Source organism: Heptranchias perlo, chromosome 4 (assembly GCF_035084215.1).
Source record: "Heptranchias perlo isolate sHepPer1 chromosome 4, sHepPer1.hap1, whole genome shotgun sequence".
Lineage (NCBI taxonomy): Eukaryota > Metazoa > Chordata > Chondrichthyes > Hexanchiformes > Hexanchidae > Heptranchias > Heptranchias perlo.
The window spans coordinates 45,931,501-45,943,948 of NC_090328.1; the positions used below are offsets into that span (position 1 = coordinate 45,931,501).

The window sequence follows — 12,448 nt, forward strand, 5'->3', positions numbered from 1 at the left end:
CAGTTTTAAGTGTTTATTACTGTATTCATTCTTGTGAATGAAATGGGAACAATATCACAAATTGCCTACTAACATTGAAGAAGATAATGTACTTTTATCATGCACAGACTCCTAATTGATGGGTTAGTGCTAACTTTGCTATAACTAAATTGAATTTTTTTTGGATATAAAAATGTAGCACAAGCAAAATTAAATTGAAACACTATCAAAGCTCTAGTTGTTTGTCAAAACCTTCACCCACCCTTATTATATAATGAGAAGTATCTCACATTGCTCCAAAGTGCCCTCTTCCTTTTCTTCGAAAAGTAGCCATGACATATTGCTGAGATGATTCTGACCTCACAATCTGCTATAAAGCATAGGAGTCGCAAAGATGTTGGCACTATGTAAGAATTCCAAGAATCATTGTAGAACCACAATATGAGCTTAAGTTCATCTGCTTTATTTTTTAGTTCATTGAGACTGACTAACCTGTTAGTAGCATTGTAAACCATTTTTTCTTGGAATGTTATATTAATTTCATAAACATATATATAATCACAAAACAACCCTTTTCCAGGATTACTGCTGCATTGACTGAGGTGCATGCACAGATACAAAGCCAACGCGAGTGGGCAGAACATAAACTGGATAAAACAGAGAACGAACAAGGACAGAGAGTAGACCACTTGTTACATTTTACGCAAGAGAAAACTGTAAGCACTTTATATTACTTCACATGGAAAAATTGCATGGTGGTAATAAATCTCATCACTATGCGTATGAAATAAATAACTAGCCTAAGTGCTACAAAACCATTTTATAATTACAGAACAACAACTTGCACCTTTAATGTAGAAAACATCCAAGGCACAGGATTGCAGAGATAAGGTGGGGCAATGCCACGGAGGGATTTCAGGATAAGGATGACTATTTTAAATTCAATGTGCTGGAGGACAGGTAGCCAATGTAGGCCATTTAGATGGAGTTATGGGTGAGCAGGACTTAGCGTAGGACAGCAAAAAGGACAGCTGAGTTTTGGACAAGTTGGAGTTTATGGAGGATGGGCAAAGTGGAAGACTAGTAGGTGGAGGGAACCAAGGATAGATCCTAGGGGACACCATAGGTGACAGTGATGGTGTGGAGGTAAGAAGAGAAGCTATTGTGGAGAGATTGAAGAGGACAAGAAGGGATAATGAACCACCATCACAATCACAAAGACTGTCATTCATAACTTTGCCCAAGGCGGTCTTGGCACTATAGAATGGAAGCTGGACTGAAGAGGTTCAAAAAGGGAGTTTTGGGAAATGTGAGCATGGACTTGGGAGATAACACGTTTAATGACCTTAGGGAGAAGAGAGAGAATAGAGATGAGTTAATAGGTGGAGAGGGCAGATGTATTTTGGGTGGACTTTTTGAGGAGGTGGATGATGACAACAGTTATGTATGGAAGAGGGAACATGTATGAGCAAAGGGAGCCATTAAGTGTCAGCTAGCTTGGGACTGGGAAGGGAATACTTAGTGGTCTGCAGTTGAGTGGGGAGGGGATTGAGAAAACAGGAGGTGGGCCTCATGGAAAAGATGGGTTTATGAGACAGAATCTGCAGAGTGACAGAGAATCAGGAGTGAGAGATAGGGGAAGTAGAGGCAGAGGCATGGATGATCTCAATCTTAGAACTTGAGAAATCCACCAGCTCTTTTCACTTGGTATTGAAAGTGAGGGCAGATAGGGTGAGGAAAGGGGTTTGAGTAAATAGTATGTCATGGGTTGTACTTGCCTTCCCAGGAGATACAGTAGTAAAGAAAGAAAGACTTGCATTTATATAGTGCCTTTCACAACCTCAGAACATTCCAAACCTCTTTGCAGCCAATGAAGTACTTTTTGAAGTGTAGTCACTGTTGTAATGTAGGAAACACGGCAGCAAATTTGCACACAGCAAGCTCCCACAAACAGCAATGTTATAATGACCAGATAATCTGATTTAGCTGTGTTAGTTGAGGGATAAATGATGGCCAGGACACCAGAGATAACTCCCTTCCTCTTCTTCGAAATAGTGCCATGGGATCTTTTACATCCATGAGAGGGCAGAGGGTTTAACATCTCATCCAAAAGATAGTACTGGAGGAATATGGCTGAGGAGAGTAAGCCATAGTTATGCCCAAGCTAAATCTATCTAGACCAGTTGTGTGCCAGTTTGTGGCTATCTGACTTAAGGGAGTGAAGATGGGGACTGGCAAGAGTGGGAGATGGTGAGTCATCTGGTGAGAACGAGGGCATGAAAAACAGAGGTGAGGGAACAGAAGAGGTGAACAGAAGCAGAGGTGTTATGAAAGTTTGATGGCCAGAGGAGAGGGAACTGGGAGGGAGATCAGAGTTGGTCCTCATTTGAAGCCAGGTAACTTAGTCAGTGACCTCCCTCATGCAACTTGCACCTCTATTTTTACTGGAGGGTAGCCTTCAATGTCAAATAGGGCATCTCTTGCAGGACCTCCAACCCTTCAGCATCAGAATTAGCAATGCTAGCCAAATGTCTCCATTGCATCAGTGAACAATTAGACAACTTTTCTGTCACCATCACAACTTCCCCTTTAAAAGTTGACTTGGAGCCCTTTAACAGCTGCTGCTTCACCAGATTTCCTGCTTGTCAGCCAAGTGTGCTATGGATCAAGCTCTCTGGGCAATCTTTTCATGTGCCAGCAACCTACTTGAATTATGATAAGCGAGTCCCATTGGAAAATTAGATTGCCAGTGCAAGTACGTCTGCACCATGGTTCCATTTTTGTCAACATTATTGCTTTTGCTTGTCTAAAAATAATTCTCCTCCATTCACTCCTGCACCTGTCTCATGTTGATCAGAATAACTAATGATTTTGTAAAGTTTTTCATTTTGATTGTTTTCAAAACATTGTTAATCACTGAAGCAGCTTTGAATGCTTTCACACTGTACAAATACAATAGCATAGTTACTGTGCTCAAAAGCTGCAAGCTTCCAAACAAACTTTGTCACAGTGGCAACAAAATTTTAATTTGTGGTCTGCCACCATTTGAGAAGGTTTGTTTCATTATTATTACATTTCAACAAACTTTTTCATAAAGTGACCTGATCAGATCTGTCCACTGAATCAGTCTCTGTTAGGCTTAGAGACCAGAATAAGGTGGCAGTATTAACACCTGAGTGTGATGCACTGAGGTTGCTCTCCCAACACTAGAACAAAAACAAAAGTAAATATAAGAGCCTATACATCTTGAACAGAGCTTATTGGATAACAACTTGCAAGTACATATTAATTTATTGTGGTAAATGACTTAAGGTGATTCAGGGAGGACAAATAGACAGATTTAAACCTAATATGTTGTCCCCAAGTTCCCATAGTGCACATCCATGCAGCTCATGGAGTCAAAGTTTGGATACCCTTGTTCTAATAGGTTTTCTCCTTCAGTTGGGAAGGTAGACTAGACAAGACTGCATGCTTGTACTGGTGCCATGAGTGTGGCTCCATAATCAGTCAGTGGGAAGTACCAACCCTTTCTCCTTCCTTCCCCGATGGGAGCACACCATTAGAAAATATGTACGATCTGATAGCCATTACAGAGACATGGCTGCAAGATGGCAAAGGCTGGAACCTGAATATTCAAGGGTACTTGACATTTTGGAAGGACAGGAAGCTAGGAAAAGGTGGAGGGGTAGCTCTGCTAATTAAGGATGACATGAGTATAATAGAGAGAAATGACCTTAGTTCTAAAGATCAAGGTGTAGATGTAGAATGGGTAGAGATAAGAAATAGTAAAGGCAAGAAGTCACTTGTGGGAGTAGTTTATAGGTCCCCTAACAGTATACAGGAAAAAATAATGGGGGCTTGTGAGAAAGGAACAGCGATATTCATGGGTGATTTTAATCTACATATAGATTGGAAGAATCTGATTGGCAAAGGTAGCCTGGAAGATGAGTTCATAGAGTGCTTTCAGGACAGTTTCTTAGAGCAGCACGTTCTAGAGCCAACCAGAGAGCCACTATTCTAGATCTGGTAATGTGTAATGATTCAGGATTAATTAATGACCTCATTGTAAAGGAGCCTAGGTAGCAATGATCACAATATGATTGAATTTCGCATTCAGCTTGTGGGAGAGAAGAGTAGGTCTAAGACTAGTGTTTTAAACTTAAATAAGGGCAATTATGAGGGCATGGAGACAGAGCTGGCTAAAGTGAACTGGGAAATTAGGTTAAGGGATAGGTCAGTAGAGATGCAGTGGCAGACATTTAATGAGATATTTCATGACACTCAACAAAGATACATTCCAGTGAGAAAGAAAGACTCTAGGGGAAGGAAGTACCATTCGTGATTAACTAAGGAAGTTAAAGATAGAATTAAATTGAAAGAAAAAGCATACAATTCCGCAAAGATTACTGGCAGGCCAGAAGATTGGACAGAATATAAAAAACAGCAAAGAATAACTAAAAGAATAATAAGGAGGGAGAAATTAGAGTCCGAGAGAAAGCTAGCTAAAAATATAAAACAGATAGTAAAAGTTTCTACAGGTTTTTAAAAAGGAAAAGAGTAAATAAAGTGAACATTCGTCCTCTAGAGAGTGAGTCTGGGGAATTAATAATGGAGAATAAGGAAATGGTGGATGAATTGAACAGATATTTTGTGACAGTCTTCACTGTAGAGGATACAAATAAAATGCCAGAAATAATTGTGAATCAAGAGGTGAAAGGGAGGGAGGAACTTAAAACATTTGCAATCACCAGAGAAAGGATTCTGAAAAAAATATAAGAACTAAAAGCTGACAAGTCCCCAGGTCCTGACTGACTTCATCCCATGGTCTTAAGAGAAGTGGCTGCAGAGATAGTAGATGCATTGGTATTAATTTTCCAAAATTCCCTAGATTCTGGAAGGGTCCCATCAGATTGGAAAATAGTGACTGTAACGCCTTTATTCAAGAAAGGAGGGAGACAGAAAGCAGGAAACTACAGGCCAGTTAGCTTAACATCTGTCAGGGAAAATGCTAGAATCTATTATTAAGGAGGTTACAGCAGGGCACTTAGAAAATCTCAATGCAATCAGGCAGAGTCAACACGGCTTTGTGAAAGGGAAATCGTGTTTGGCTAATTTATTAGAGTTCTTTGAGGAAGTAACAAGCAACGTGGATGAAGGGGATCCTGTGGATGTGGTGTACTTGGATTTACAGAAGGCTCCTGACAAGGTGCCACATCAAAAGCTAATACACAAAATAAGAGCTCATGGTGTAGGGGATAACATATTAGCATGGATAAAGGATTGGTTAGCTAACAGGAAACAGAGAATAGGCATAAATGGGTCATTTTCAGCTTGGCAAGATGTAACAAGTGGAGTGCCACAAGGATCAGTGCTTGGGCCTCAACTATTTACAATCTATATCAATGATATGGATGAAGGAACTGAATGTATGGTTGCTAAATTTGCTGATGAATCAAAGATAGGTAGGAAAGTAAGTTGTGAAGAGGACATAAGGAGTCTGCAAAGGGGTATAGATAGGTTAGGTGAGTGGGCAAAAAATTGGCAAATGGATTATAATGCGGGAAAATGTGAACTTGTCCACTTTGGCAGGAGGAATAGAAAAGCAGTATATTATTTAAATGGAGAGAGATTGCAGAACGCTGAGGTATAGAGGGATCTGGGTGTCCTAGTACATGAATCACAAAAAGTTAGTATGCAGGTACAGCAAGTGATTAGGAAGGCAAATGGAATGTTGTCATTTATTAGAAGGAGAATGAAATATAAAAGTAGAGATGTTTTACTATAGTTGTACAAGGCATTGGTGAGACCACATCTAAAACACTGTGTGCAGTTTTGGTCTCCTTATTTAAGAAAGGACATAATTGCATTGGAGGTGGTTCAGAGAAGGTTAGAACTATAGAAAAGATACAGCACAGAAGGGGGCCATTCGGCCCATCATGTCCGCGCTGGCTGGAAGAACAACCAGGTGCCCATTCTAATCCCACCTTCCAGCATCCAGTCCATAGCCCTGCAGCTTATGGCACTCTAGGTGCAGGTCCAGGTACTTTTTAAAAGAGTTGAGGGTCCCTGCCTCTACCACCAATTTGGGCAGCGAATTCCATGCACCCATCACCGTCTGGGTAAAAAAGTTTTTCCTCATGTTCCCTCTAATCCTTCCGCCAATCAGCTTAAATCTATGTCCTCTAGTTCTTGAACTCTCCGCTAGGGGCAACAGGTACTTCCTGTCTACTCTATCTAGGCCCCTCATAATTTTGTACACCTCAATCAAGTCTCCCCTCAGCCTCCTCTGCTCCAAGGAAAACAATCCCAGCCTATCCAATCTCTCCTCGTAGCTGCAATTTTCAAGCCCTGGCAACATTCTTGTAAATCTTCTCTGCGCTCTCTCCAGAGCAATTACATCCTTCCTGTAATGTGGTGACCAAAACTGCGCACAATACTCCAGCTGTGGTCTTAACAGCATTTTATACAGTTCTATCATTACATGCCTGCTTTTGTATTCTATACCTCGACTAATAACGGAGAGCATTCCATATGCCTTCTTCACAACCTTATCTACCTATACTGCCACCTTCAGGGACCTGTGCACATGCACTTCAAGGTCTCTCACTTCCTCTACCCCTCTCAATATATTCCCGTTTACTGCGTATTCCCTTTTACTGTTTGCCCTCCCTAAGTGCATTACCTCACACTTCTCCGGGTTGAACTCCATTTGCCACTTTTCCGCCCACTCCATCAACCCATTGATATCTTTTTGGAGTCTATAGCTATCCTCTTCACTATCAACTACACGGCCAATTTTTGTGTCGTCTGCAAATTCGCTAATCATGCAAGTCCAAATCATTAATATATACCACAAACAGCAAGGGACCCAACACTGAGCCCTGTAGCACACCACTGGAAATGGATTTCCATTTGCAAAGGCATCCATCGACTTTTACCCTTTGTTTCCTGTTACTGAGCCAATTTTGAATCCAATTCGTCACATTTCCCTGTATCCCATGGGCTTTTACCTTTCTGACCAATCTGCCATGTGGAACCTTGTCAAATGCCTTACTAAAATCCATGTAGACAACATCCACTGCACTACCCTCATCAATCCTCCTTGTCACTTCCTCAAAGAATTCAATCAGAAGGCATGACCTTCCCTGAACAAATCCATGCTGACTATCCCTGATTAAACCATGCTTTTCCATGTGACAGTTTATTCTATCTCTCAATATTGATTCTAATAGTTTGCCCACCACCGAGGTAAGACTGACTGGCCTATAATTGTTCGGCCTTTCCCTCATACCCTTTTTAAACAATGGTACTACGTTTTCAGTCTTCCAGTCCTCTGATACCTCCCCTGTATCCAGTGGGGATTGGAAAATGATCCTCAGAGCATCCGCTATTTCCTCCCTGGCTTCCTTCAATAGCCTAGGAAACAATGCATCCGGCCCTGGTGACTTATCAACTTTCAAGGATTCCACTCCCTCTAGTACTTCCTTTCTCGTAATGTTTACCTTATCCAATATTTCACACCTCTCCTCTTTAACTACTACGTCCGGATCATCCCTTTCTTTTGTGAATACAGAGACAAAATATACATTTAAAACCCTACCCACATCCTCTGCTTCTACACACAAGTTACCCTTATCATCCCTGATAGGTCTCACATTTTCCTTAGCTATCCTCTTGTTCTTAATGTACTGATAAAACATCTTTGGATTTTTTAAAATCTTACTAGCTAATATTTTTTAATGCCCCCTCTTTGCTTTCCTTATTTCCTTTTTTACGTCATCCCTGTACTTTCTATACTCCTCTAGGCTTTCTGCAGTATTTAATTTTTTGTGACAGTCATAAGCTTTCTTTTTCTGCTTTATCTTGCCCCGTATACTTCTAGACAACCAGGAGGCTCTAAATTTGGCAGTGCCACCCTTTTTCTTTGAGGGGACGTGTCTGCATTGTACCCATGGAATTTCACTTTTTAATGCCTCCCACTGGCTTGCCACTGATTTCTCCTCAAGTAGTTGTGTCCAGTCCACTTCTGCCAAATCACCGCTTAGTTCTGTAAAATTTGCCATCCCCCAATTTAAAACGGTTACTCCTGATTTAACTCTGTCCTTTTCCATAATAATGCTAAAACTAACTGAATTGTGGTCACTATCCCCAATACGGTCACCCACTGTCACTTCACCCACTTGCCCATCTTCATTTCCCAGGACTAAATCTAAAATTGCATCCCCTCTTGTTGGGCTCGTCACATACTGGCTAAAAAAAAAGTTCTCCTGGACACCGATCAAAAATTTTGCGCCCTCTGTGCCCCTCACACTGTTTGATTCCCAGTTGATGTTAGGGTAGTTGAAGTCCTCTATTATTATTGCCCTCTTATTTTTGTACTCAGAAATTTGCCTACATATTTGTTCTTCTATCTCCCTTTCGCTATTCGGGGGTCTATAGTACACTCCTAGTAGTGTGACTGCCCCTTTTTTATTTCTTAGCTCAACCCATGTGGCCTCGATTGATGATCCATTTAGCGTATCATCCTTCTCGCAATTGTAATTGATTCTTTAACCAATAATGCTACCCCCCTCCTTTATTATCACCCACTTTATCCTGCCTGAAAACTCTATATCCAGGGATATTGAGTTGCCAATTATCCCCCTCTTTAAGCCAGCTTTCTGTTATAGCAATGATATCATGCTGCCATGTGTTTATCTGTGCCCTTAGCTCATCTGCTTTGTAATACTCCTTGCATTGAAGTATATACCCTTTAACCCCATCAAATTCCTGTGCTGAATACTATTTAACCTTTGCTTCTTTTGCCTTTCTGAGTCGCTAACACATCACTAAATGCTTTTCTGCTTCCCGTTTCCTGGTCTGAATTTGTCCTATCTGTACCTGCCCTTTGATTCCCATCCCCCTGCCATACTAGTTTAAACCCTCCCCAACACAACTAGCAAATGCCCCCGCGAGGATATTGGTCCCGGTTCTGCTTGGGTACAACCCGTCCAGCTTGTACAGGTCCCGCCTTTCCCAGAATTGGTCCCAATGCCTCAGGAATTTAAACCCCTCCCTCGTACACCATCTCTCAAGCCATGCATTCGTCTGGTCTATTCTCCTATTTCTGCTCTTGCTTGCACGTGGCACTGGGAGTAATCCTGAGATTACTCCCTTAGAGGTTCTGCTTTTTAATTTACTTCCTAACTCCCTATATTCTGCTTGCAGGACCTCATCCCTTTTTTTAACCGATGTCATTGGTACCGATATGGAACACGACCTCTGGCTGTTCACCCTCCCCCTTTTGAATGTCCTGCAGCCACTCCATTACATCCTTGACCCGAGCACCAGGGAGGCAACATACCATCCTGGAGTCACGTCTGCGTCCGCAAAAACGCCTATCTGTTCCCCTTACGATGGAATCCCCTATCACTATTGCTCTCCCATTCTTTTTCCTCCCCTCCTGTGCAGCTGAGTCACTCATGGTACCATGGTCTTGGCTCTTGCTGCATTCCCCTGATAAGCCATCTCCCCCAACAATATCCAAAGCGGAATATCTGTTTGAGAGGGAGGTGGCCCCTGGGGACTCCTGCTGTACCTGCCTAGTCCTTTTACTCTGCCTGGCAGTCACCCATTTCCTTTCTGCCTCGTAATCTTTACCTGTGGTGTGACCACCTCACTGAACGTGCTAGCCACGATAATCTCAGCATCGCGGATGCTCCACAGTGAATCCACCCGCAGCTCCAACTCCAAAATACGGTTAGCCAGTAGCTGCAGCTGGACACACTTCCTGCACACATGGTCGCCAGGGACACCGGTAGTGTCCATGACGTCCCACATTGTGCAGGAGGAGCATATCACGGGTGCGAGCACTGCTGCCATGACTTGCCTTAGATTAAGCTCATTAGTTACTCCCTTTATGGAGTTTACTCCTTTAAATTATTCTTAATTTAGAGAATGTTAACTACACTAGGGACCTTGATTCACTAAAAAACGCTACTTGCTGTAAGACCTGCAGATCCTACCTTTCTTTTTACTTTAGTTACTGCACTGTAGAATAGTAGAAATACTCACCTGAACCTACTTGCCAATCAGCTGCCTCCCCTGCACCGCATCACCTTTTCACTGGTGACGTCACCTCTGGAACTCCGCCGCTGGTCTCAGTGAGGGTCTCAGTGTAGGCCTCTCCGCTGCTTCGCCGCTTTTAAATTTGGCACCGCTCTGGTGCTCCTCCCAGGTCTGCTCCCCACCATTCACTCGACTGATTCCTGGGATGAGGTGGTTATCTTATGAGGAAAGGTTGGACAAGTTGGGCCTGTATGCACTGCAATTTAGAAGAATGAGAGGTGATCTTATTGAAACATATAAGATCCTGAGGGGACTAGAAGGGGTCGATGCTGAGAGGATGTTTCCCCTTGTGGGAGAGACTAGAACTAGGGGCCACAGTTTAAAAATAAGGGGTCTCCCATTTAAGACGGAGATGAGGAGAAATTTTTTCTCTGAGGGTCATGAGTCTGTGGAACTCCCTTCCCCAGAGAGCGGTGGAGGCAGGGTCATTGAATATTTTTAAGGCTGAGTTAGATAGGTTCCTGATTAACAAGGGAGTCAAAGGTTATAGTAGGTAGACGGGAAAGTAGGGTTGAGGTCACAATCAGATCAGCCGTTATCTTATCAAATGGCAGAGCAGGCTCGAGGGGCCGATTGGCCTATTCCTGCTCCTAATTCGTATGTTCATAAATTGAGAAAGGACTCAAGTTGTGCTTTGAATATCAGCTAAGAGTTGGATTCAAACACTGGTCCCTAAATATGATTTTCTGTATATACATAAAGAGAGCATTTTATTCCAGGAAGTTGTACCAACTGTTGAACATGTTAAGTTTGCTGCTCAAATTAATTCCAACAAAAATAATCATTTATATGTAATGTCCTGATACACCATTTATATGTAATGTCCTGATACACCAAGATACTGCTGCTCTATGGATTTTATGGGAACAGATTGGATCTCCCACACTGCTGGGTTACTGAACTCATCCATGCTGCGAAGAGAAACCTGGCATTTTAGCACATGGAGGGAGGGAAAATTAGGGTGGTGAATCTCAGGGAAAATTAGGCTGCTCTCAGGCATTTCCTGGCAGTAGCTTTCAGTGAAGCATTATAAATAGTGCATGGAAACCACAGAAGAGGAACAAATCCATTAAAAAGAAAGTATTGAACTGAAGGATAACCTGTGAACAGCTCGTGGGAACAACATTTTATTATGAATAAGCAGTTAGCTTAGTTATCATTGTTTTATAGGAACTGACGGAGAAGAAAATACTCGAGAGGCTTAACCACATCTCTGTGAGACTAGAAAAACTAGAAGACAGACAAAGTCTAGATATTGAATCCAACAGAATGAAGTACTCTGAAAAGAAGATAAATGCAAAACTTGCCAAAGTAGAGAAGAACATCTGGTATGAGTTAGAAAGTATAAAGAATGAATATAGAGAAGGTAAGTAGTTCATTTTATTTGAACTGATTCGGGTGCTATGACAATAGATTAGAGCAGAGATTTTCAACTAGGATTTTTTTTTTGGTAATCTGAAATTTCTACTAGCAAATCTGATCGAGAGTTTGAGGTTTAGCTGTACAGTCAACAATAGCAATGGCGAGTACTTCAATAATTCCAAATCAAATCTGAAGCCTTGGGGAGAATCCTATTTACTAAAAAATTATACATAGCAATTTTCAGCACCAATTCATGCCTCATACAGCTTAAGCATTTACTTAATAAGAATTTTGATAGAGATTATTTTTCTTTAGCAATGCTGAGAAGCTCCTTGTTTTATAAAGTAAAAAGATGATTGAATTAGGAGATTAACATACTGCATGATTGACTTCTGTTCAGATCAAAAATATACAAGTTGTAATGTTGGTACTGTATTTTGGTCAGATCCTAATTCAGTGGACTAAACTGATAAACACGGGTGATTCATTTCTAATACAATTACTTGCACCATTCATTAAAACTGGCTAGTTTACCCTGCAGCATTTTAAAAACTGTGCATTTTATATAACATAGAACTTCATCTATCTGCATTTTTTGCTTATATCCTTAGTTTGAAAATATGCAGATTTCCATATTACTGTGCACTCCTAAAGTCAATCTGTTGACATTCATGTCCCCCTTTTAAAAAAAACCTTGCCTATTCTGTTAACTCACCAATTATAGCAACAGAGAAAAAGTGTCACGTATATGCTACACAGAAAAGTAGTTGGTACAAAATTACTGGGGATAATAATGTTCTTCAATGATTTAATATTATATGGACATAGGTTATGTTGCTCACATATGCAAGTCCAAAACAAATTCAAGACAGGGCCTTTTAATTCTAGTCAACCATCCATTTACATAGTATCCACTATAATTCCATAAGATGGTCAGTCTTCAAATACAAAGTTAAACTTTAGTAGTTGATTGGTTCAATTACAGTTTCTCTCACTAAAA

The 12,448-nt window shown here is 41.2% G+C and overlaps 1 protein-coding gene across 1 annotated transcript in view; it reads left to right on the forward strand.

Moving 5' to 3' along the window:
* Positions 1-12,448, forward strand: part of fam81b (family with sequence similarity 81 member B) — a 30,257-nt gene that overhangs the window by 15,667 nt on the left and 2,142 nt on the right. Inside the window, exons 6-7 of the mRNA XM_067982177.1 lie at positions 560-695; positions 11,257-11,452. Coding sequence (XP_067838278.1) covers positions 560-695; positions 11,257-11,452 — 332 coding nt within the window. The remainder of the gene's footprint in view (positions 1-559; positions 696-11,256; positions 11,453-12,448) is intronic.